General features: G+C 37.7%; 4 protein-coding genes, 1 long non-coding RNA gene and 3 pseudogenes across 7 annotated transcripts; 5 read left to right on the top strand and 3 right to left on the bottom strand.

Moving 5' to 3' along the window:
- Positions 1 to 309: 309 nt before the first annotated feature.
- LOC148921398 (18.5 kDa class I heat shock protein-like) lies at positions 310 to 1,009 on the top strand. The gene has a single exon (XM_089051170.1). It carries the CDS (start codon positions 359 to 361, stop codon positions 833 to 835), a length of 477 nt encoding a protein of 158 aa, XP_088907296.1. The 5' UTR covers positions 310 to 358; the 3' UTR covers positions 836 to 1,009.
- Positions 1,010 to 3,646: 2,637 nt separating this feature from the next.
- On the top strand, positions 3,647 to 5,379 carry LOC103321500 (UDP-glucose iridoid glucosyltransferase-like). Its single transcript, XM_008223310.3, has 2 exons — positions 3,647 to 4,127; positions 4,264 to 5,379. The coding sequence occupies exons 1-2, from the start codon at positions 3,647 to 3,649 to the stop codon at positions 5,133 to 5,135; spliced, it is 1,353 nt and encodes a 450-aa protein (XP_008221532.2). The 3' UTR covers positions 5,136 to 5,379.
- A 376-nt stretch (positions 5,380 to 5,755) lies between these two features.
- On the bottom strand, positions 5,756 to 8,529 carry LOC148921397 (uncharacterized). The gene is made up of 2 exons (XR_016126370.1): positions 8,186 to 8,529; positions 5,756 to 6,560 (listed from the first exon to the last, which is right to left on the bottom strand). It is a non-coding gene; the product is annotated as an uncharacterized LOC148921397 (long non-coding RNA).
- On the top strand, positions 6,012 to 8,915 carry LOC148921396 (UDP-glycosyltransferase 76E2-like; annotated as a pseudogene). Its single transcript, XR_016126368.1, has 3 exons — positions 6,012 to 6,525; positions 6,656 to 7,281; positions 8,524 to 8,915. The product of XR_016126368.1 is annotated as a UDP-glycosyltransferase 76E2-like (transcript).
- Positions 8,916 to 10,617: 1,702 nt separating this feature from the next.
- On the top strand, positions 10,618 to 12,296 carry LOC103321511 (UDP-glycosyltransferase 76E2-like). The gene is made up of 2 exons (XM_008223322.3): positions 10,618 to 11,125; positions 11,290 to 12,296. The coding sequence occupies exons 1-2, from the start codon at positions 10,648 to 10,650 to the stop codon at positions 12,162 to 12,164; spliced, it is 1,353 nt and encodes a 450-aa protein (XP_008221544.2). The 5' UTR covers positions 10,618 to 10,647; the 3' UTR covers positions 12,165 to 12,296.
- Positions 12,297 to 12,445: 149 nt separating this feature from the next.
- LOC103321647 (UDP-glucose iridoid glucosyltransferase pseudogene) lies at positions 12,446 to 14,524 on the top strand (annotated as a pseudogene).
- Positions 14,525 to 14,904: 380 nt separating this feature from the next.
- LOC103321489 (17.5 kDa class I heat shock protein-like) lies at positions 14,905 to 15,335 on the bottom strand (annotated as a pseudogene).
- Positions 15,336 to 15,649: 314 nt separating this feature from the next.
- LOC148921395 (uncharacterized) lies at positions 15,650 to 19,157 on the bottom strand. 2 transcript variants are annotated; one of them, XM_089051151.1, is made up of 3 exons: positions 19,009 to 19,157; positions 16,516 to 18,757; positions 15,650 to 15,783 (listed from the first exon to the last, which is right to left on the bottom strand). In XM_089051151.1, exons 2-3 carry the CDS (start codon positions 18,748 to 18,750, stop codon positions 15,766 to 15,768), a joined length of 2,253 nt encoding a protein of 750 aa, XP_088907277.1. In that variant the 5' UTR covers positions 18,751 to 18,757; positions 19,009 to 19,157; the 3' UTR covers positions 15,650 to 15,765. The 2 variants fall into 2 exon arrangements, with proteins under 2 accessions (XP_088907277.1, XP_088907275.1); XM_089051149.1 differs by lacking the exon at positions 15,650 to 15,783 and having other exon boundaries at positions 16,411 to 18,757.
- Positions 19,158 to 25,469: the final 6,312 nt, after the last annotated feature.

Raw genomic sequence — 25,469 nt, 5'->3', positions numbered from 1 at the left:
AAACTGGTATGGCCACCCGGCTATACTATTTCTTTTGAAACATTAGGGAAAACAGTGTATAGTTTTAAATTTTCTTTGAAGGGTAAAAAGTGAATTTCAAAGTTTACAAAAATGGTGCTGGCTAGGTTGAGTGAATTTTGAAATCCAGTGGTCCATCACTCGTCTAACTGTGTTATGAGCCCACAAGAAGCCCCGCCCACAGATTCTAGAGAATCCTAGAATTTTCCAGAGAAAATCACAGAAGCGTTTGCAAGGCCCAGTCTTCACTAGAATATTCTTGGCTTCTTTTTAAATACCCAACTAATCCTTTACTTTCCCAAACCAATCAAGCAAAGCAGCAACCCCATCAATTTTTCCGATGTCGATCATCCCCAGCTTCCGACGAGGCAGCATTTTCGACCCTTTCTCTCTCGATGTTTGGGAGCCATTCAAGGATTTCCCATTCCCTTCCTCCTCATCACTCTCCACATTCCCTGAATTTTCCCGGGAAAATTCAGCTTTCTTGAACACGAGGATCGACTGGAAGGAGACCCCGGAAGCCCACTTGTTCAAGGCAGACCTCCCGGGGCTGAAGAAAGAAGAGGTGAAGGTGGAGGTTGAAGACGACAGAGTGCTTCAGATCAGCGGAGAGAGGAACGTAGAGAAGGAGGACAAGAACGACAAGTGGCACAGAGTGGAGCGCAGCAGCGGCAAGTTCTTGAGGAGGTTTCAGCTTCCTGAGAATGCAAAGGTGGACGAGATTAAGGCTGCAATGGAGAATGGGGTTCTGAGTGTCACTGTTCCAAAGGCAGAGGAGAAGAAGCCCGATGTCAAAGCCATTGAAATCTCTGGTTAATATCGTCCCTGTATTCTCTACTGCATGCACGTCACATTATGTATTTCCATGTTTGAATTTGGAGTGTCAGTTTTCATCAATGTTGATGTCAATGAAATGAGTGTGAGTGGTTGTAACATAATCGCTTGTAACTTGTTGGTTTTTAATGTAATAAACGGATCGTAATTTTGGTAATTTGTGTTTGGTTTTTGAGGCAAAGAAAACAACTAAGCGCTAAAGAAACGGGGCCTGGAAGCACCACAGGCATCAGCAGCGAGAATATCCACAAGGAAGGCTGATACCTTGTCAGAAGGCTGACACCTTGTCAAAAATCTGCAGACCAGGATCAAACTCAAAACTCTTAGCAGCCAAGGCATCCGCAGCACAGTTTTGTTCACGAAAGATGTGCCACTCATCTTTAATTTACTATTAATGATGCTGAAGAGGGTATGAGTGGATCCACAGCAGCACTTGAATAGCACTCCACTTCCACGACTCGAAACCCGGAATCCCAAGCTAAGGAAAGCCCCTAGAAAATACCCTACAACTCTGCCTCAAGGACTTTTAAATTATTTTGTGGCATCAAACTTTAAATTATATTGCATTGTGATCCTAAGATTCGTTATGTTCGACTCTCCCTATTTAAGGTACATTTACTTCTTGTTTCGGAATTAGTCTTTTGATATCTTATCATGGGCTCTGTTTGCTTTTGCTTTACCCAAATCTTAACCCTAATTCTCTGGACTCAATAAATAAATAAATAATGATGCCAAAAAATTTAATATTCCCCGTCCAGGCCAAAAAATTCACCCAAGTTTTTAACCGCAATGATTTATGAACTTATATCCAAGTTTCATTATGGTTATCTAATTCCTTTTTAAAAATATTTGAAAAACCCCGATTATAGCCGTGCGGCTATACTATTCTTCTTTGGTTCAAAAATTAGGAAAAACAGGATAGCGCCAGGCGGCTATACTATTTCTTTTAAATGACCGGCTATACTATTTTATTATCAATTTGGAAAAATCCTGGTATAGCCGCCCGGCTATACGATTTCTTTTTGAAAATTAGGAAAGAACCGAGTATGAAAACCGTATTTTTTTATATATAAAAAATAGAGCCGAGTACTGCCGCACGGCTATACTATTTTTAAAAAAAATTAGAAAAAGAGTATAGCCGTCCGGCTATACTATTTACTATAATAAAAATAGAGCCGAGTAAAGCCGAGCGGCGTAACTAATTTTAAAATATATTAAAAACGAAGTACAGCCGACCGGCTATACGTTTTCTTTTTAAAAAATTTGAAAAATCCGAGTATAGCCGCCCGGCTATACGGGGTTGTTTTGACAAATCAAAATTTGAAAAATTGGAAAAGCCCTACACAGTTCAAAATTCTGATTGTTTTGATTGCTTATTTCATTGTTGTTTCTTTTTCTTTAATAATCGAGAACGATATCATATTCTTTTGGGTGGAATCAAGATCTGAATGTGGTAGTTAGTGAAGTCAAGGCGGTCGCCGTGGTAATTCGCAGCGGCTGGTCTGGAAAAAAAAAAAAAAAAAAAAAAAAGTCTCCATTGCAGCCCGTGCTTCCTTAGCCTTGTAAATGAACAACTGATTGAATGTTAGGATTTCGAACCCAACTCCAGAGTGTACCAACACCTCAGAAGATTCTAAAAAATTTAATACGTGTCTTGATTATTAACAATGAATGCTCAATTTCATCAATGATTTAAGAAGAAATCGAAAATTTGGCTTAAAGGAATTCAACAGTAGTATTTGAGGAGAGCCTCAACGAATTTTAAAAAATTGGAAAAACCGAGTATAGCCGCGCGGCGAGACTATTTCTTTTATTAAAAATTGGAAAACCCAAGTATAGACGCGCGGCTATACTATTTCTTTTTTTTAAGAGGGGGAAAATTGGGTATAGTATACTATTCCTTTTTGAAAAAATTTGAAAAATCCAAAGAAGCCTGATGCCAAGGCCATTGATATCTCTGTATTCTCTACTGCATTTCACATTATGTATTTCTTTGTTTGATTTTGGAGTGTCAATTGTCATCAATGTAAGGAGTGATTTCTTGTAACATAATTGCCATCGTGATCGTAATTTTGCTACTTTGTGTTTTGCGTTTTTGAGGCTTTGCCTGGTTCCTGTCCTGAATTGTATGTGTTGCTTTTCTGGTTTCATGTTTTAGTAAAATGCTTTCTTCTGTTTGAAACTCTTTGAGTGGCATTATGATCCTTAGATTTCTTATGTTCGACTCTATCTAAAGTTACATTTACTTTTTCGCTTTTGATATCTTATCATGGGCTTTGTTTGCTTTTGTTTAACCCAATTCTTAAGCCTAATCCTCTTGAATCAATAAATAATGAAGCAGCAGATTTGGGAATCCTAATCCACCCAGCTTTTAACTGCAATGATCCATGACTCTCATAATCATCAGAATTTTCATACCACTTTTACGAGGAACATGTCACAGTATTTTCGCACTCATGTCCTTAACATGACGGTAAATAATATAATACAACAACCAGCCAATATACTTTTCAATATTAATTCATGAAGTGCACCAGCCAGCTGTGCTGAAAACTACAAGCTTATTATTAATTTGCTTATCTAAATATTATCTGCTTAGTATGGTCTCTGCAGGACTGAAGGGCGGCTACTCTATAATATTACATACTCAAGCCCAGATGAATTTCAAGGAGACAGTCAAGCAATATAAAGCTTACATAGCCGCAAGCTATTGAGTGTCTTTGTGTGTGTGTGTGTGTGCGCGCGTGTGCCCGCCCTTATCGGTGAGACAGAAGAGGAAGAGGGAGGGAAGGAGATGGAAAAGAAAGCACAGAGTGGTCAACTGTTGGTCTTAGTTCCATGCCCATACCAAGGCACAATAAACCCTATGCTTAAGCTGGGTACCTTCCTTCACTCAAAGGGCTTTTCCATTTCAATTGTTCACATCCATTTCAACTCTCCAAACCCTTCAAACCACCCCGAATTCACCTTCTTTCCAATACCAGATGGCTTAACTGCTGATCAGATTTCATCTGGGAATGTATTAGCTATTGTGTTTGCTATTAATGCCAATTGCAAAGCGAGTTTCAAACAATGCTTGACTGATAGAGTGATGGAACAAGAACCGCAGAACAAAATCACCTGCATCATCTATGATGAATTTATGTACTTCTCTGAATCTGTGGCTAATGATCTAAACATTCCAAGAATACTCTTACGCACGCAAAGTGCTACCAATTTTATTGCTCGCAATGCTTTGATACGACTTCATTTGAAAGGTTGCACTCCCTTCCCAGGTATGTGCCCTGTTTCCTCTTGTCTACGCTTCTTTCTGCAAACAAGGAAAGAGGCTAATGCCTGAGTCATTTGTCTTAGAGTACGGTGTTTATTTTTCTTATAAGTTATAACTAACACTATAACTCGGGATCACAGACTCTACATTACTGAACTCGGTGCCCGAGCTTCATCCCCTCAGGTTCAAGGATCTCCCCATCTATATTTTCGACACAGTTGAAAACTATTCGAAACTATTGACTAATGCCAACAATGTTAGGACATCCTCAGCCATCATTTGGAACACCCTGGAGTGCCTTGAACAATCATCACTAGCACAGATCCAGCAACAATGTCAAGTTCCAATCTTCTCCATAGGTCCTCTTCACAAAGTTTCAACAGCAGCCAACAGTAGTTTACTAGAAGAAGACACCAGCTGTGTTGCGTGGCTGGACAAACAATCCCATAACTCAGTTATCTATGTAAGCTTGGGAAGTCTAGCATCCATCAGTGAGAAAGAACTAGCCGAAATGGCTTGGGGATTAACTAAGAGCAGGCAACCTTTTTTGTGGGTGATTAGGCCCGGATCAATTTGCGGTTCTCATTGGATCGAGCTACTGCCTCAAGGTTTCCTAGAAGCTGTTGGAGAAAGAAGTTGCATCGTGAAATGGGCACCCCAGATGGAAGTCTTGGCTCATGGCGCAGTGGGCGGGTTCTGGAGCCATTGTGGTTGGAACTCAACCCTGGAAAGTATATCTGAAGGGGTTCCGATGTTATGCAGGCCGTGCTTTACCGATCAGAAGGTGAATGCAAGGTATGTGAGCGAAGTATGGAAAATAGGGATACAATTGGAGAATGAATTAGAGAGGGGAGAGATAGAGAGAACTGTTAAAAAACTTATGGTGGACGAGGATGGGAAGGGAATGAGGGTGAGGGCCAAGGAGTTGAAGGAGAAAATAGAAGTTAGTATGAAGGGTGGCTCTACCTACCATTCCTTGAATGAGCTTGTGGAGTTTATAAGGTCATTTTAATTGGAACGAGAAGTGTTTTGTTCTCTTTTCTCAACTAAGTGCTTTCTGGAAGAAATTAACATAATCATTCCCTTCCCCTAAGCCATCCTTACAGTATTTGGTGGGAGATGTTGAATGCTAGGCCTCTTTGCATTCTGATAAATAAGTAATGTACATCGTGTAAGAGTCAAAATATTGTTTCCACTTTCAAAAACATGTCCCTTGTGAAATAAATAAGATCATCTGTAACCTGTTTATCCGTTCATGTTGTTGTTGTTGTTACTGTGCTTATGATCATCACCATTAGATTTATAAAGATTGACTATTAAGCATACGGTTTAGGGTGTAGAATTATATCAAAAGTATAATTAAATGAAAATTCAAGACGACACGGCGTACCAAATAAATAGAGGATGCTGGCTCATCAATTTCTTGCTTGAACTTAATAAGAAATCATGACAATAAAATTATTAACATAAGGAAAAAATAGTATCATGTAACAAACAACTAGTCATTGTTTGCTGAAAGAGGATGAGTAGGACTTATTCCATGAAGATGCAGCCAAGTTTGACAAAGATGTTTAGGAACTATTACATCAAGTCAGTTCTTCCCCTAATACCAGACACAAGAACCAGCCGATATACTTTTCAATATCAATCAATGAATTGCAGCAGCCAGCTGTGCTGAGAACTACAAGCTTATGTTCCAAACAAATGGAAAAAGACAAACTTATTATTCATTGGCTTATCTAAATATTATCTGCTTTGCATGGTCTCTATATATTACATACTCAAGCCCCAATGAGTTTCAAGGAGACAGTCAAGCAATATAAAGCTTCCATAGCCACAAGCTATTGAGTGTCTTTGTGCGTCTGTGTGTGCCAGCTTATCAGTGAGACAGAAGAGGAAGAGGGAAGGGGGGGGGGGAGAGATGGAAAAGAAAGCAGAGAGTGGTCAACTGTTGGTCTTAGTTCCATGCCCGTACCAAGGCCACATAAACCCAATGCTTAAGCTGGGTACCTTCCTTCACTCAAAGGGCTTTTCCATTTCAATTGTTCACACCCATTTCAACTCTCCAAACCCTTCAAACCACCCCGAATTCACCTTCTTTCCAATACCAGATGGCTTAACTGCTGATCAGATTTCATCTGGGAGTGCAGTAGCTATCGTGTTAGCTATTAACGCCAATTGCAAAGCTAGTTTCGAACAATGCTTGACTGATAGAGTGACGCAACAAGAACCGCAGAACAAAATCACCTGCATCATCTATGATGAATTTATGTACTTCTCTGAATCTGTGGCTAATGATCTAAACATTCCAAGAATACTCTTACGCACGCAAAGTGCTACCAATTTTATTGCTCGCAACGCTATGATATGACTTCATTCGAAAGGTTGCACTCCCTTCCCAGGTATGTGCCCTGTTTCCTCTTGTCTACGTTTCTTTCTGCAAACAAGGAAAGAGGCTGCCTGAGTCATTTTTCTTAGAGTACAGTGTTTATTTTTCTTACTTATAACTAACACTATAACTCGGGATCACAGACTCTATGTTACTGAACTCGGTGCCCGAGCTTCATCCCCTCAGGTTTTAGGATCACCCCATCTATATTTTCGACACACTTGAAAACTATTCAAAACTATTGACTAATACCAACAATGTTAGGACATCCTCAGCCATCATTTGGAACACCCTGGACTGCCTTGATCAATCATCGCTAGCACAGATCAAGCAACAATGTCAAGTTCCAATCTTCTCCGTAGGTCCTCTTCACAAATTTGCAACAGCAGCCACCAGTAGTTTACTTGAAGAAGACACCGGCTGTGTTGCGTGGCTTGACAAACAATCCCATAACTCAGTTATCTATGTAAGCTTGGGGAGTCTAGCATCCATCAGTGAGAAAGAACTAGCCGAAATGGCTTGGGGATTAGCTATCAGCAGGCAGGCAACCTTTTTTGTGGGTGATCAGGCCCGGATCAATTTGCGGTTCTGATTGGATTGAGCTACTGCCTCAAGGTTTCCTAGAAGCTGTTGGAGAAAGAGGTTGCGTTGTGAAATGGGCACCCCAGATGGAAGTTTTGTCTCATGACGCAGTGGGAGGGTTCTGGAGCCATTGTGGTTGGAACTCAACCCTAGAAAGTATAACTGAAGGGGTTCCAATGTTATGCAGGCCGTGCTTTAGCAATCAGACGGTGAATGCAAGGTATGTGAGCCAAGTATGGAAAATAGGAATACAATTGGAGAATGAATTAGAAAGGGGAGAGATAGAGAGAACTGTTAAAAAACTTATGGTGGATGAGGAAGGGAAGGGAATGAGGGTGAGGACCAAGTACTTGAAGGAGAAAATAGAAGTCATTATGAAGGGTGGCTCTACCTACCATTCATTGAATGAGCTTGTGGAATTTATGAGGTCATTTTAATTGGAACAAGAAGTGTTTTTTTCTCTTTTCTCAACTAAGTGCTTTCTGGAACGAATTCACACAATCATTCCCTCCCCCTAAGCCATCCTTACAGTATTTGGTGGGAGATGTTGAATGCTAGGCCTCTTTGTATTCTGATAAATAAGTAACGTACATCATGTAAGAGTCAAAATATTGTTTCCACTTTCAAAAACATGTCCCTTGTGAAATAAATAAGATCATCTGTTTATCCGTTCATGTTGATGTTGTTACTGTGCTTACAACCATTGCCATTTGATTTATAAAGATTGACTATTAAGCATAGGGTTTATGGTGTAGAATTATATCAAAAGTATAATTAAAGGAAAGTTCAAGATGACACGGCTTACCTTGAACTTAATAAGAAATAATGAAAATAAAATTATTAACATAAAGAAATAGAGTATCATGTTACTAGGAGTCATCAATTGTTTACGGAAAGAGGACGAGTATGATAAAGATCAGTTCCCTCTCCTAAAACTACCCACAACTAGCCAATATACTTTTCAATCTTAGAGATGAGTATCCAAAGTTTACTTATTTCTTGAAACGCAATACCCAGCTGTCCTGAGAACCACATGCTTCTGTACCAAACAATTTATGGAAAAAAGGCAAACTTATTATTAATTGACTTACCTATCTGCTTAATGTGGTCTCTGCAGGACTGAAGGACCACTCTGTATTCTATTATAGCAACAATTGCAGTACAAAATGCAAACTCTAGTGCTTAAGATTAATCTCTCTCTCTGAAAATGAGGGGAAGAGACTAATGCCTGAGTCCTCTTACTGCTTATTTATGGCTCAGATTGATTGAGCTGTTGCCCCATGAAGGCTATTTGAGAAAGAGGTTGCATTGCGAAATGGGCACCCCAGATGTAAGTTTTGGCTCATGGATCAGTGGGTGGGTTTTGGAGCCATTGTGATTGGAACTCAACCCTGAAAAGTATTTCTGAAGGGTTTCCGATGTTGTGCAGGCCGTGCTTTAGCGATCAGAAGGTACATGCAAGGTATGTCAGTCAAGTATGGAAAATAGGGATACAACTGGAGAATGAATTAGAGAGGGGAGAGATAGAGAGAGCTGTTAGAAAACTTATGGTAGATGAGGATGGGAAGGGAATGAGGGTGAGGGCCAGGGAGTTGAAGGAGAAAATAGGTGTCAGTATGAAGGGTGGCTCTACCTACCATTCCTTGAATGAGCTTGTGGAGCTTAAAAAGTCATTTTAATTGGAACAACAAGTGTTTTTTTTTCCCTCAACTAAGTCCTTTGTCATTAAATTTATAGTTGAGGCTTCTTGCATCTGATGTAAACAAACTTCTGTTTGTAGTACATTACTCACTCTTAAATGAAATTTACTATTCCAATGCATTGGTTTGTACAATCCAGACTTTACATTTCAAAGTGGTTGAAGCAACAATATCAAGGTGATTCTACGAACTCACACAATCATTCCACTACAAATCATTGATGGAAAATTGTTTCTCTGCTCTTCTTTCGTTGATCGTCGCTACCAACGAAAGAGGGTGAAGAGGTTCTGTTATAGCACAAAATAAAGAAGAATAGCAAAGATAGGAGGAACAACGTCTAGTGTCCATTGCTCTGTTTCTCTAGATTGAACTGGGTGTAACTAACCATTAAGTTTTTTATCTTCGTGAAAACCCATACTACTTAAGCAGGAAAACGGGCTTTTACTCGGTGGTTCTCTCGAAACTAAGATGAACTAAAGCCAATTTCCTAGGACGACTCCTAAAAGATGGTTGCATTGATCTTTCAAGGTGTGTAACAATTTAGATATTTTTCATCTCTCTGAAAGCTGCATTGACATTGTTTTAGCCTTTTCTTGAGAACTATGGTTCGATGTTCTCTGGTTCTCATATATAAAAATGTTTCAGAGATTTGGATGACTTACTGCAACTGATAACGAAATCCTACGGTTTAAGCCCAAAGAAGTGCCTTTCAGCTCCTGCTCTCTGAGTGATCTTGGAAAGCTGACATCTTGGGCTTCTTGCTTGTCACACAAGTCATGTTCTGTTTCATAAGTTGCAAAAAGTTTCTTTGAGTTTCCATTCTCACTCCACATCTTTTCAACCAAAGTAATTAAAATGTATTTATGCATTCTCAATATATTATTACTAGCATGACAAATAAACACACACCTACACGAGCGGTACGATCTGGTTGGAGATGTTGAATGATGTTGGCAAGTACGCCTATTTCCCCTCTAGTATGATGGCCTACATGAAATTGCTTCTTCAGAACAAGAACAGCCTGGCCGTTGAACAACCAGCAACTTAATTTTTGAACTCTGTCCATTTATGCTATAAAGAGTGAACATCTTTCTTTCCAACTTCAAAAACCACATGTTGCTTGTGATATAAGACCATCTGATTATGACCTAAACCCTTTCGTTGAAGTTTAGGGTTTATAATTTAGTATTTATCAAACAAACAATCCGTGCTTATCATTCTCTCTTGAACTTATTTATAAAAAATAAAAATAACAACAATAAAAATAGATTTACCATAAAGCAAAAAAAAAGGTTATTAGAAGGTGAGCATTCAACCCAAAACCAATTGATGATGGATAGAGAGTTCTAAGATCATTTAAACCACTAAGTCAAGATTTCTTTCTGAAAGAGGATGAGAGAATCAGTCCTTAGCGCCTTAATCCATGAAGATGTAGATGATAAAGAACTGGTAGCTGAGTATCTCTATCAGGATAATGCATGACTGAGGCCTATACCATAAAGTCTGTCTCTTTAACCCGGCCGGTATATTTTCAGTACTTCAAAGACAAGATTCCAAAATTTGTTTAAAAACTACAACAACCAACCGCTAGAATCACATGCTTATCTCCACACACAAAAATTATATAAAAGAACAAATTTATTTCTAATTTAGCACGACATGTGCGGAATAAAGAAGTGCCAAATTATTCACCAAAAACTGAATTGCTATATTATGATAAATTTCTAAAAGCACCAACACAAAGCAAGACAGTTTCCAATAGCTGTAGCCTATTGGAGAGAGAGAGAGAGAGAGAGAGAGAGAGAGAGAGAGAGAGAGAGAAGAGAAGAGAGAGAAGAGGGAAGGGGAGGGAGATGGAAAAGAAAACACAGAGTAGTCAAAGGTTGGTTTTATTCCCATGTCCATACCAAGGCCACATTAACCCAATGCTTCAGTTGGGTACCTTCCTTCACTCAAAGGGCTTTTCCATTACAGTTGTTCACACGCATTTCAACTCTCCTAACCCTTCAAACCACCCTGAATTCACCTTTTTTCCAATACCAGATGGCTTAACTGCTGATGAGATATCATCTGGGAATATAATGGCCATTCTGTTGGCTCTTAATGCCAATTGCAAAGCGAGTTTTGAACAAACCTTGACTGAAGTGATGGAAAAAGAACCGCAGAATAAAATCATCTGCATCATCCATGATGACATCATGTACTTCTCTGAAGCTGTGGCTCGTCATCTAAACATTCCAAGCATCATGTTACGCACTACCAGTGTTACAAATTTTCTTGCTCGCAGTGCCGTCCTACAACTTCATTCAGAAGATCACCTTCCATTCCCAGGTATGTGAGATATATTTCCTGATCAGAACACAGTATACCGCTGGTAGTTGAAATCCCAAAATTCCAATGCTTTACTTGAATAGTAGATCTAATGTTTCCTTCTGCCATGTTGTATGATTTTCATTCTTCTTACTTATAACTAAGAGCACAACTCTGGATTGCAGACTCTCTGTCACTGAATCCGGTGCCCCAGTTTCATCCCCTCAGGTTCAAGGATCTGCCCACCTCCAACTTGGACACATTTGAAAACTATTCAAAACTAGCCATTAATGCGGGCAATGTTAGGACGGCCTCAGCCATCATTTGGAACACCGTGGATTGCCTTGAACAATCATCACTAGCACAGATCCAGCAACAATGTCAAGTTCCAATCTTCTCTATAGGTCCTCTTCACAAGATTGCACCAGCAGCCTCCAGTAGTTTACTAGAAGAGGACACCAGCTGCATTGCGTGGCTCGAAAAACAATCTCATAAGTCAGTTATCTATGTCAGCTTGGGGAGTGTAGCATCCATCGGTGAGAAGGAACTAGGTGAAATGGCTTGGGGATTAGCTAACAGCAATCAACCTTTCTTGTGGGTGATCAGACCTGGCTCAATTTGTGGTTTAAATTGGAATGAGACATTGCCTCAAGGTTTCATAGAAGCTGTTGGAGAAAGAGGTTGCATTGTCAAATGGGCACCCCAAAGAGAAGTTTTGGCTCATGGCGCGGTAGGTGGATTTTGGAGCCATTGCGGTTGGAACTCAACCCTAGAAAGTTTATCTGAAGGTGTTCCAATGATATGCACGCCGAGTTTTGGCGATCAGAAGGTGCATGCAAGGTATATCAGCCAAGTATGGAGAGTAGGCGTACAATTGGAGAATGAGTTAGAAAGAGGAGAGATAGAGAGAGCTGTGAGAACACTGATGGTAGATGATGATGGGGAGGCGATGAGGATAAGGGCCAAAGATTTGAAGGAGAAAATAGAAGTTTGTATGAAGAAGGGTGGCTCTTCTTACAGTTTCTTGAATAAGCTCGTGGAGCTTATCATGTCATTGTAATTGCAACAACAGTTGATTTTTTACTACTAGGTCCCTTCTTCAGACATTGATAGATGAGGCTTCCTGCATATGGATGTCAAAAAAAAACTTCTGTTGTCCATCCTCCGCGTTGAATAAAGTAAAAATTGTTTTTTGGCTCTTGTTTCATTGATCTTCTCTACCAAACTAAGGAGGTGTAGGTAGTTCTGTCAGAGTTAAGACCACCAAAAGGGACCAACTAGATTTTCGCTTTAATTTAGTTAGGTATATAGAACCCAAAAGAAATTTGTACCCAAACAAAACATATGGCCGAGGGGAGACCAACAATGTCAATTGTCTCAGCTCAAGTACCCCACAACAGAAGGTCTTGTATAAATATAATAAATAAGCAAAAAGAATAAAGCAAAGACAAGGATAACAATGTCAATTATTCATCCCTCTGTAGTGGGTCAAGGATTGCCAAACAAGAGTTAACATCTGTCTCTCTTACATTTAACTGGCTGTGTTCTAGCTTTAATTTTGTATCTATGTTAATTGACTAACATTTTCAGTCATAACAAGTAACAAAATCAAAACCCTATTACTTCAAAATGAAGCAAAAAAATGGGCTTCTTTGGGTTGCTGTCTTATGACTAAAGACCAACTATAGCCAATTGTCTAGCTTTCGTTATCCAATCGGCTCTCAGCCATGAAATTTCCAACCCAAAGGTTATTATTAAATTAATCTCCAAAGTCTTCTATCTTGTTTTAAAATAAGGACTAGCTAAATGTAAGACCTTTTCCAGGAAATGTTGTTAAGTACCCTAATTTTCAAACTTAATAAGGAATTTTCTCTATACACAGAATGAGTTCAATGCTGACTTTTGATGTAGCTAGTCTATAAGCTACAAGGAATGGATTTACAACTTATTTGACAATCCCAAAATACTTATTCCTGCTACACAGACCTGTTCTCAGAAAGAGAGAGAGAGAGAGATGGAAAAACAACATAGATGCCGCAGATTGGTTCTGGTTCCATGCCCATTCCAAGGGCACATAACTCCGATGCTTCAACTCGGCACTATCCTTCACTCCAAGGGCTTCTACATCACAATCGCTCACACCCAGTTCAACTTTCCCAACCCACTGAACTACCCTGATTTCAACTTCTTAGAGATGTATGAAGGCTTACATGAGCAAAATGTCTCGTCCCACAATTTTATAGATGTGATATCGGGTTTTAATGCCAACTGCAAAGCCCCGCTCCAGGAGTCATTGGCTCGGATGATGGAGAAAGAGGATCAACATAGTAAGATTGCATGCATCATCTATGATGAATACATGTATTTCTCGGAAGAGGCTGCTAATCATCTAGGGTTTCCTAGCATTATATTGTCTACTAGCAGTGCAGCAAACGTACCAAGCAATTCCTAGGCTCCTAAAAGATGGTACATTCCAATTCCAGGTGTGTAACAATCAGACATCTTTCATCTTTCTCAGTGCTGCCGTATGAGATGTTAATACATCAAATAGATCAATTAATATTACTGTTTTAATATTTTCATGAGAAATAAGGCTCTATGATTCTCTGGTTCTCATAACATAACTTTAACCTATGCTTGATCTAACCTTAAGATCTCTGCTACTCGACCTATGTGGGTGCAGATGCTATGATGCTGGAACTGGTACCAGGCCTTGAACCGCTCAGATTGAAAGACCTACCAATTACCAATTTCAGAGATTTGGATGACTTACTGCAACTAATACTGAAAGCCCACGATTCAAGGTCATCTTCGGCCATCATTTGGAACACCATGGACTGCCTCGAACAATCATCATTGGCACTTCTCCGGCAAGAATACCAACTTCCATGGTTTCCTATCGGTCCTCTGCACAGAACTATTCCAGCCCCCTCCATCAGCTTTTTGAAAGAGGACCAGAATTGCATTTCATGGATGGACAAACAATCACACAACTCTGTCATCCATGCAAGCGTGGGAAGCATAGCCTTCTTGGACAGTAAAGAACTAGCAGAAATGGTGTGGGGTCTGGCCAACAGTGAGCACCCTTTCTTGTGGGTGGTTCGAACCAACTCCATATTATTGCCAGAAAGTTTCCAAGAAACTGTTGGAGAAAGGGGTTGCATAACGAAATGGGCACCCCAAAAGGAGGTCTTGGCACACAGCGCAGTTGGAGGGTTTTGGAGCCATTGCGGTTGGAACTCAACCATTGAAAGCATCTCTGAAGAAGTTCCAACGATATGCCAACCATATTTTGGGGACCAAAGAGTGAACTCAAGGTACTTGAGCCAAGTATGGGCTGAACAGAGGACCAATAGAGGAAGCTATAAGAATGCTTATGGTGGGCTGATAAGACAAAGAACAAAAGCGAACTTTCTATGAAGCTTCTTCCTACAATTCCTTGAATGAATTGGTAGACCAAATCTTGTCATTCTAATTGCATAAATGTTAAAGATGATATCAACAACTCACTGTAAAGACATGATCAGTTATTGCAAATTTCATCATCCATTATATATTATTCCATACAAAGTAGACGAACACAGCATACAATTTCATACTCCATTAGCAGAATCAGTTATTGCGAAGATCATCATTTCTAATATTTTGTACAATACAGAGTAGATTCTAACATCATACAACATAGCACATTAAGTTCAGCTAAAAGCATTACAAACTCACACCTATTTTTTTTACATTATAATCACATAAAGACACAAACTTTATTCACATTCTGTACCCATTATCTTAAATTAGCCTCACCACCTTAATCTTCGCCAGAAATTTCAATGGCTCTGATATTGGGTCTGCTGGGCTCCTCCTTAGGAACAGTGACAGTGAGAACCCCATTGCTCATGAAGGCCTTGAGCTGCTCAATCTTGGCGTTGTCCGGAAGCTTAAACTTTGTCATGAAGCTACCGCTGTCTGTACTGATCTGAAGCACACGCTCGTCTTGAAGCTCCACAAGCACGTCCTCGATGAACGCAGGAAGAGCCGCCTTTAGGATGTGGGCATTTCTCTCTGTCTTGAGTTTACCGAAGAACCCAGATTGAATTCCCGGAAAACGTTGCTGTGAATGGGTCCCACAGGTCAAGAGCCAAGGAAGGGTCGAAGTCACTGCCTCGTTGCTCGTTGATTGGGACGATTGACATCTTTGTTCAACTGGGTTTGGTTTGGGATTGAGTGTCTGAGAATCCAGGAGAAGAACGTGAGCAACTTTTTCCAAGGAATTTGTGAAGTGAGCTGAGACTGGTGGCTGTTTTAAATGGTGACAAGTGGATTGAGGTAGAAGAAACACCTCGGAGATTCTAGAAATTGGGTGGGCCCCACCTAATGTGTTGGACTAAATTAACGGTCTTTGGCTTTGGTCGAAAAGTTGAGAACTTGTGCAATAGCAACACTGCTTTTTATTTCTTTATAGGCAACCAACAATGCAACTCTGCGATATTTTGAAGCCCCAGCTCTTCATCCCAAAAGCCTACTTATTGAGCTTTGAAAAACTCACTGGCTTCCTTTGCATGATGCATGAAATTGTTCATTCCGAGTCACTTCACTCTGTTTCTGTGCCTTGTCACCAATACAGGCGTTGTCAATCTTGAATGGCAGCTGAAACATCATTGATTTCATCTCCTGCATATTGTCTGCACAAAGAGCAGAACCCTCAGAATCACAAATGTGTGGCCAGACATATGAGAATTCTGAGGACTATGGAAATAAAATGAATTAGTTAGTGACAATGTGCAGCAATGAACAATTTAAAACAATGATACTATGATCTCTGTTATCTTCTAGCCTCATTCAGCAATCATGTTTGCTTAATAAGTAAGCTCAATCTCCCTAATCTCTGAATTTCGACATGAAAAAAAAATCCTAATCAATTTCAAAGTTCCAAATCTGTGACTGATGCATGTTATGCTAATAAAAGTCTGTAGAGAATGGACAACAAGACACCAGAAATCAGAGTACGATCAAAATGAAATTCATCTTGCATACTCCCATTAAATTCTGATACCAGAGGATATAGATAAAATGCTTCTGGCTTTTTTTTTCATATAGCAGTACTCGCCTCTTGCTAAATTTGAGAGAGTGGCAAACCATGCGATTATGTTACTTCTTGACACAAACGTGTAACTTGTTCTGCAGTCACCATGCTCGTTATTTCTTGAACAAGAAGTCATGGTTGAACCTACTCAATTTCTAGGGATGCAAAGTATACTAACAATATTTCAAAACAAGAAAGGAAAAAAAAACAGTTGAAAACTCCAAAAAAACAAAAAACAAAAAACATCGGTATTCATTGATAAAAGATCCACTCATTACAATTATAACTGACATGGACGATTTTTCATATTTTGAAATCGTTGCATAATAACCTCATCGTCGATACTATCAAGAATGTCTGTCTCAATATATGGAATCAATCTATCCTTCATCCTTTCATCTTCCATTCGGTTGCGTAATCGATTCTTCACAATATTCATAGCAGAAAACACCCTATCTATCCTGGGAGTTGCAACTGGTAAGATAAGTGCCAATGTCAACAGCAAGTAAACTAATGGGAAAACAGAGTCTTTTTTTGTCTCAACCATTTTTTGTGCAAGATCAGCGATCCCGTTCAATCCTGAAAACTCGATGCTAGAACGCATGGCCATAATGTACTTCTCAAGCTGATCTTCAAGTATCATTAAGTCAAGTGTAGAAAAGTCATTTGGATAATACTGAGCAAGACAAATCAACTTTTGTTTGTCAAAAGCAGAGAATGAATCACTCGGATTCAAACATGCCACACAAAGAAGCAACCCTGTATTCATTTCAGTGAATCGAACATTTAGCTCTTGAATTTGCATATCTATAACAGTACAAAACAACTCAACACGATAATAATGCATGTTTGTGATCACCTGATCTCTTTTTTTCCCTCGAGTTAGAAACCTATCATCCATGTTATGCACTTCAATTTCATGCTTTTGACAAAATGAAGAAACCTCATTGAGTAATGAATCCCAATCACTCTCCTTCATCACTTGCAATTGTTCTTTACATACTCTCACTAGGTTCATGGCATTCATAATATCCTGATCATTTTTTTGTAATGCTTGTGACAAACCATCTGTGATTCGCAAAATGTTTATCATCATATGTAGACTAAAAATAAAACCAAATGACTGGAGGGGACCCAATAGAACCCGTGCTTTAGATTTCTGTTCAGAATCTAATCCAAACTCTGCTATGACCTCAAGTACATCTATCACAGATGAGAACATGGTAAACAAGCTTATTAAAATCTTAAATTTGGAGCTGCCCTCATTTAGACCTTGTTCACTTAAAAGCTCGCTGGTATTGAGTGCTTCAAAAACTAAAACATCATGTTTCTCCCGAAGAGTGTCACAACATTCAACAAATTCTCCAACAACATTCACCACCTTAGCAACCCAAGCAAAAAGATCCACAATTTCTAAATGATTCTTTGACATGGCTATAAGAGTTGAATGAAGATCATGAGCAAAGCAATGGACGTAAAATGCACACTCATTCGCCTTCACTATAAGTGTCTTAAGATTATTCAACTCACCTTGCATATTACTTGTCCCACCATAACCTTGCCCCCGTAACTTAGCCATGCTTAATCCATGAGTAGAAAAGAAATCATCAATCGCCCCCTTAAGCGAGACAGCGGTGTCGTCGGTAGCTTGCACAATACCTAAATAACGCTCAATTACATGACCTTTATCTACAAAACGTAATACAATAGCCATCTGATCCTGTGAAGACATGTCATGAAACTCATCAATAAGAATGGAAAATAATGAATCACCAATATCTCCAACGATTGCATTGATGATTTCTGTCGAAATAGCAATTTCAATGTCCTTCTGAGTATCAGATGATGTCAACTTCAGGGTTAAGGAAGCATTGTTCAATGTGACAGCTTTTATATCCTCATCATAATTACATCGTAATCTCAAAAGGTCAGCAAACATTCCTTGGTTGTTTGAATCTTCATATTCATCATCTCCACAGAACAGAAGCCCTTGTCGCAAAAGAAATCTCATGCAACTAACTGATGCACCCAAAAGAGTTTTATATTCAGTTTGAGCTTCGATTTGCTTTGAAAAAGCTTTACAGTTGCTCCAAGCTTGGTTGTGGGCACTCATCGGTCCTCCAACATGACCTTGTAACCTTTCACTCTTCTTCTTCCAATTTGAAAACCCTTTGCCAACAAAAGAGTCACTGCCTGCTTGTTCTCCAGTATTTGGTTTAAAAATATAGCAACAGAAACAATAAGCAGCATCTTTTGCTACACTATATTCCAACCAAGTAGGAAATTCATCAAACCAAGCAGGAATGAACCTTCTTGGCCCTCCACTAATAATCCTCTGGGGGAAGGAATGGTTTCGGGGCTGAAAAGGACCTTTTTGTAGATAAGCCCTTCGAACTTGATCCCGAACATTAGGATGGTAATCCCAAATTCGAGTGCGTAGTCCAGGATCAAGAGGGAGATCTTCTAAGTTGATTTCCAAGCAAGCTTGTTTTGAACTATTAACAACTTCATTTGGAGGCGATGATGACGCCATGACCGTTGATTTCCTTTTAAAATATCTTTCCATGACCGTTCTGTTTCAAAACTTGGTTCTTTTAGCATATATATTCAAACCAAAATTTCTTCAAAATTCCAACAATTTATCAAAAACTATTTCTATTTGCATAAATGCAATCATCAAGAAAACAGTACAAGAATAACCATCCAAACTAACAGAAATCTCTACAAAAATTCAGGAAAACACTACAAAAATTTCTTGATATACAACTACTGAGTACAAAAAATTGCTTCTTGAATAAAATTTTAGCTAGAGAAGTTTTCTTACCTCTGGTGAGATTGAGAGAGCCACGATAGATAACAGAAGAAGTATTTATGCTTCGAAAATCACTAGGCGTTAGGTAAGTGTGAGAATGAGAGAGAAAGAGACTTGAAAGAGATTCGCGCCTCCAGACGTCTGAGAGCGAGAAAGGGAGGGAAATTGCGGAAGGAAAAACAAAAAGAAAGAAAGGAACAGGGTAAGTGGTGGCACTTATTCGTTAGGGCTCTAAGGGCATTTGGGTAATTGGACACGCTCATTCCACAAAAATAGTTCTTTAAGGCCTTGGGTCTGGCCCAATGAAAGGGTCCTCACATTACAGATTAATGGGCTCAAATTTGAATTCGCGTGATCTTGACAGTGTGTGAGAAAACCACATTCCTAATATCACTTATGTACAGAAATATATACAGTTAACACAACAAGTAACACACATGGTAAATGACAACTCGAATTAAAACCTTTTCTTCTTTTTTTTGACAAATATGAAAAATCACATCCAAGATACTCTTGAAATCGGCCCAGTTTAAGCTGAGTGATTAGTGTTTGTAATTTACAAGTCTTGCTTATATGCCTGGATTTCTAGACCAATATTTGTTGACTATAAATATTTGCTTTCGCGTGTCTGAAACTTTGAGGTGTGCTCATATATCCACAAAGATCCACGGGGTTATCATTGTACTCGTAAGCAACTACAAACTTGTTGCAACTCATAACATGGTTGGGGACCCATATTGACTTTTATCTTAGTAACATATTGACCTTGATCTTTTATTGGGGCTTTGGGTTAGGGATGGACAACGGCTACACGAATACAAACTACCATCGTAATGGGGTAACTCATTTGGGTCAATTGGTACCCATTATCCATAGCTACCTTAGGTATGCAATTCACTCTATCCAAATTTTATTGATGTAATTGTGATTTTGATTCATATCTTAAGTGTAACTATTGAACAACATTTAAGAATACATAGAAGTTCCTAAATTTAATGACGTGTGACTCACTTTATAGAGGCACACCGCTAAAATTATAAAATTTTCCATATTGCAATTTTACCCTGAGATTGGCACAACATATTTGAAGAAATCTAAGATTTGATCTCTAGATTTTTCATACTTTTCCACTGCACATTTGACATGAATAAAATTTCACCACTAATCATTCCATATTTGTGAAACTTCTCACAATATGCGTATTTGCACGCCTATTGTAACATTATAGTTAACAACAATAAGAAGACTCTGATTTATATCATTTTAAGAAAGTGTGATACTAGCAAGGGAGTGTAATTCATCTTTTTTTATGTTCATATCCATGAATAATGTAAATTTACATGAGATATTGGGAGAAACTAACAATTTCAGGTCAGTTTTCTTTATTCTATTCTTTTTAATTTGAGATAATTATTCAATATCTTACATTAACTTAAACTATAACTTGGGGTTCGACCACAAACTATAACCTGGGTTGTGTTTGAAATTACGGTAACCTAATTAATTAAAACTTTTTTTTGTTAGATAATTAATTAAAACTTTAATGTTGTTAATGGCACAATATCTTTGTCAAAACAGGAAAAAGATGATCCCCTCACCCTTGTGTCATTCTTCAACTATGGTGACGCATAATTCAATGAAATTTTCACCAAAAATTGCAAACTCGGGCCTAACACAGGGTAAAAAAGAGTTAAAATGGGACTTGGTGTTAAAAAACTAAGTCGGAAATTTCAATGACATTTTTGTTGATTTGGTTCGGCATTTTGGGTTCGTTTCCATGCCAAATGACAGCTCGACATCGTTCCAGTGCCAAGGACAATTCTTGTTTGTGTTTTTGCTGGTTTGATGACAAATGGAAAGAAAAATCAGAATGTGTTTTTTATATTGTTAATTTAATTTAATTTAATTTTTTTCGTTTTTATCAGTTTTAGTTGTAATTTTTTATTGGAATTTTAGTTGTTTTACCCTCTTAACTAGGACCCTTGTATAATTTAAACCCCACTAAAAAAATCAGCCAATTTAATACCCAACTCATTAAAAATTAACCAATTTAAAAAATCAGCCACTGAAATCGATCAGATTATTATAGCATCTTCAACCGATATGTTAAATTGCTACATGGACATGAAATAACAAAAATTAAAGGTTAAAATTGCTCCAACTGAGTAGTCAAATCCTACATGGATTTGAAGGTTTAGAAGAGATATGTCAAAAATAACATATCAAAAAGCTTGATGTCAAATATTTTTTTACTCATGGACCCTACTATCATTTACTCTCTTTTAAAATTTTATGTATCATATGAGCCCCATATGATATTTGGCATTTTCGGGTGGAGTTCAATTTTTTTTTTCAAAGTGTCAAATTGCCACATAAGCCATCAATTCAAATTTAACATTTTGCATTTGACATCTCCCTTGGAGATGCTCTAAGACTCCAAAAATTCACGAAGTAATTGCCTTTTTCTTGGATTCCACCCATTACCTTCTTCAATAATTGAAGTTCAATTTCATGTCTACAGAACACTTCATTCAAGTGGCAGATAACTTGTCACGAGAGCCCATCCTCCTAACTAGATGTTAATCATTTGTGTCTTTATGGTGATATGTAGGGGTGCATGTGTCTTCCTAGGGGTGGGAATCAATTCAGCCGAACAAAATTGTAATTATAAGTTTAATTTGGTTTTCAATAAAAAGTCAAATGGTTTAAAAACCGAACTAGATCATATATGATTTGATTTGGTTTGGTTTTGAGCTTTTGTAAATATGATTTTATTTATATTATATTTTACATGTGTAATACTCGAATTAGATCATAACTATATATGGATATTTGAATTGAGCTATATTAGTTATTGAAATTTGAAGTTTTATGGCATGTTGAGCTTTAGGACGGTTTCCTACTCTAAAAAATGATTTACGTATGAAGCAAGTTGTGAATTTGTTAGTTATAATTGGGTTAACAATGTTGAAAAAATACAAAAAGAAAGAGAATTGGGCTTAGCTCAAACTAGATGAACCAAACCATCTTAAATTGGTTTGGTTTGGTTCGAATTTGTTTCCTTCATGACTTTAGTCAAAATCAAACCGAATCAAACCATTATATTGTAATTAGTTCGGCGGTGGTTTTAAGGAGAAACCAATTCAATCCGAACTATGCCCATGTCTTCCTTTGGGATGTTGTCAAATAGGAAAGACACTTTCAAGTTATTTAATTATGTTAGGCTTTACTTAGTGCGGAGCAAATTACTCTTCAAGGCCCTATATATCTTTATGTCAATCTTTTTTTAAGATATTTTAATTACAAGTGATGACAATAGTAGGTTCGACCCGTACATGTTATGTGGACTAGGCGATGGCACAAGGGCCCCAAAAAAAAGGGGTCTCCTATAATACTTTTTAGCTCAAGAGATATTCTAGCGGAAGGTAAAAAAAAAAACATTTTGTGTGTAACTAGGGTTGGTAATGGGTCGTGTCGTGTTGGGATAATAAATGTGTCAAGAATGCTCAACTCGAACCCAACTCGTTTAATAAACGTGTCGTGTCGGGTTCGGGTCGTCTTTTGTCGTGCGGGTTTCGAGTCGTGTAACGGGTTCATGAATAATAACATGCATGTTACAAAACTCACAACTGAAAAATTTTAAATAAAAAAACGAAGAGATGAGATAAAATATAAGGAATAGAAAGAAAAAAAGAAGATAGAGAGATGAGAGAAGAGAGAAGGAAAAAAAAATAGAGACAGAGAGAGAGGAGTGAAGAGAGAAGGAAAGAAATAATAAATAAATAAAAAAGAGAGGAGAGAAAACTAAAGAGAAGGAAAAAAAAAAAGAGGAGGGAAGAGAGAAGAGAGAAGGAAAAAAAAAAAAAAAAAAGATGGACGGAAAACAAAAGAAGAAAAAGAAACATTATAAATATCAAAAGGCATAATATATAATCACAAAGTTGTATGTAGCATGGTGGATAAAGTGTTTGAGAGGAATGAGAGTGGTGGAGGTTTGAAACCCCTAGTGTGCGTGTTGAACTCTACATTTCTCTTCATTTTTTCGTACGCGGGTTGGAGTATATTAAACGGGTTGACACGACCCGTTTAATAAACGGGTTAGACATGTATTATAGCGGGTTAGCGGGTTGACCCGAAACCCACCTGTTTATTAAACGGGTTGATCCGAAATTGACCTGTTTTTTTATCGTGCGGGTTTCGAGTCGTGTATCGGGTCGTGTTCGAAATTGACACCCCTGTAACTGGTGCTTTTTTGGCTTTATTCTAAATTGTTTTGGGCCTTTTTCTTTATTTTTTATATAGTGAGCCTATTTTACATAAACTAACACAGTTAACACCTACGCTTGAAAACTTTTTATTTAAGTTGTTGTTCAAAATAAGGTAAACATTGAATAAATGGTTAAATACCTTTTTGGGCAATGGGTTTTACACGAAAATTCAATTTGGTCATTGAAAAAACAAATTTAGTCAAATCGGTCACTGTGTTTCCAAAAATTTACAATTTATAGACATTTCTTTATCTTTTGTTAACTGTCATTAAATGCAGTTTACATTTTTATATTTTCAGGAAGCATGTTCAAGTCTTCTTCCTCTAACTCAGCGAGTTAGGTTATTGTGCTATAAGCGTTTTAAAAATGGGGGAAAATCTTGGGTTGAAATCGAAATAATTAGGTATCACGAATTGGGTGTTATAAGCCTGAATCGATTGAGTGAGAACCGTATTGTGACTTTAGATGACAAGGAGATGTAATGAAGGTGATACAACACCAAAATATATTGGTAAGTTGTTGATTTCATTTTAATTTGGTTTGGCCTTTTGATTTTCCTTATACCTCACAATTTCGATTTCAACCCAAGATTTCCCCCAATTTGCTAAACTCTAATAGCACAATATACCATAACTCGTTGAGTTAGAGGAGGAAGAATGAAGGTGTTTCCTAAAAAAATAAAATAAATACTACATTTAACAAAAGAAAACGGAATGTCTATAAATTGTAAACTTTGAGAAACACAGTGACCAATTTGGCTAAATTTTTTTCTCAATGACCAAATTTAATTTTCATGTAAAACCTAATGACAAAAAAAAATGCCTCAAGTTTTTATTTCTACCCACGGCCTCCAAAATCAATGGACCGGCCTTGAACAATAGCAAATTGCCACCATCTTCAACTCAAGAATATTGGTCCTCCACGATACTTGTTTAGCCTTGAGATTTCTCACATGGGGCTGAGCGGTTGTCGTTCAGTGACCCTTTAATGAAGTGAAAACCCAAAACTTAACAAGGTTGATGATATATAAGCAAGGTCTAAAATATTGAGGGTTTCGAAAATATTGGTAATATCACTTTATTTCATTTCCCATGTTTGATTTGTGTATGAATGTAAAACAAAGTTTGTTTAATTTTTCAATTATACCCATATTAGATATAAAAAAATAAAAAATAATGCATTTAATGCTCTATTGTAATTCTACATTATTAATAGAGAAAAAGGGTCATTAAAATGGTGCACTAGTTTCCCATGTGAAGGGAAAATAAAACCCAAGGGGGGGTGGTGGTTTCATTTTCTCCTTATTGTTCCATGTGTCATGCAACTATTTCTCATGCATGAATTTGACATTTCCCATGAACTAAATGCCCCTTTTATACATTGCATAGTAAGATACATGAGTAATTTAGTACCATAATATTTGCAAATTGTGGCCATATTTTTTTCCATCTAGTGGGTCTCCATGTTCCCACATAATCATGTCTATTTCCTCCATTAGACATCTTAAATATTCCTATATTCATTTGTCATGGAAATTAGGTACAATTTTTTTTTGCCAAATGATGGGAAATTTTCATTAAATAGGAATAGAAAGGTTTGCAATGCTAAAAAAAATAGTTGTGATGGATATCCAAGGGAACCTAAATAAAGTTATCCTAAGGAATATGGATTGGATAAGTCACTAAATTTAAGATATGTTGAAGGAGGAAATGAAGGTAGAAGTGAATGACTTTCCATTTTCGGAGGATTAGGAGGGATTATTTATAAGGTGCTACTATCCTCCAATTTTGTGGGGATTAGATGGGATAAGTTTTCTTCATGAGTAATCGATCTTCTACCTTCAACTTAGTAAATAAAAAATAAATAAAAAATCATTTCTTCCTTAAACATGCTTTAAATATATGGAGAATCCAATTCAATCCAATAATAGTCACCAAACGAGCCCTGTGTTTACTACTCAACATTAAAAAGAACGAGAAATACAATTAAAGAGAAAAATAGAATAAATAATCATTTATTTTTTTATTTTAATGACTATGAGTATTGTAAAATTATACCTAAAAAAAGCTTTTCAATCGTTTTTTGTTGTTGGAAATTGAAGTGTAATTTTACATGCACGAAAAATTCAGATGATACAATTATGGCAATTAGGAGTGCCTTAGCCTTTGTCGTGGCCTTATCAATCATAGTTCAATATGGAGTCAT

Source organism: Prunus mume, linkage group LG1, assembly GCF_029339155.1.
Source record: "Prunus mume cultivar Tortuosa linkage group LG1, ASM2933915v1, whole genome shotgun sequence".
NCBI lineage: Eukaryota > Viridiplantae > Streptophyta > Magnoliopsida > Rosales > Rosaceae > Prunus > Prunus mume.
Note: the sequence above shows the minus strand (reverse complement) of the source record. Positions and strands in the feature narration are given on the sequence as shown.

Bases quoted from the DNA above. Each gene is read 5' to 3' on its own strand.
- LOC103321511 (XM_008223322.3), top strand. From the start codon at position 10,648: ATGGAAAAGAAAACACAGAGTAGTCAAAGGTTGGTTTTATTCCCATGT. The intron at 11,126-11,289 runs GTATGTGAGATA...TCTGGATTGCAG, and splicing joins AGATCACCTTCCATTCCCAG to ACTCTCTGTCACTGAATCCG.
- LOC148921395 (XM_089051149.1), bottom strand. From the start codon at position 18,750: ATGGAAAGATATTTTAAAAGGAAATCAACGGTCATGGCGTCATCATCG.
- LOC148921398 (XM_089051170.1), top strand. From the start codon at position 359: ATGTCGATCATCCCCAGCTTCCGACGAGGCAGCATTTTCGACCCTTTC.
- LOC103321500 (XM_008223310.3), top strand. From the start codon at position 3,647: ATGGAAAAGAAAGCACAGAGTGGTCAACTGTTGGTCTTAGTTCCATGC. The intron at 4,128-4,263 runs GTATGTGCCCTG...TCGGGATCACAG, and splicing joins AGGTTGCACTCCCTTCCCAG to ACTCTACATTACTGAACTCG.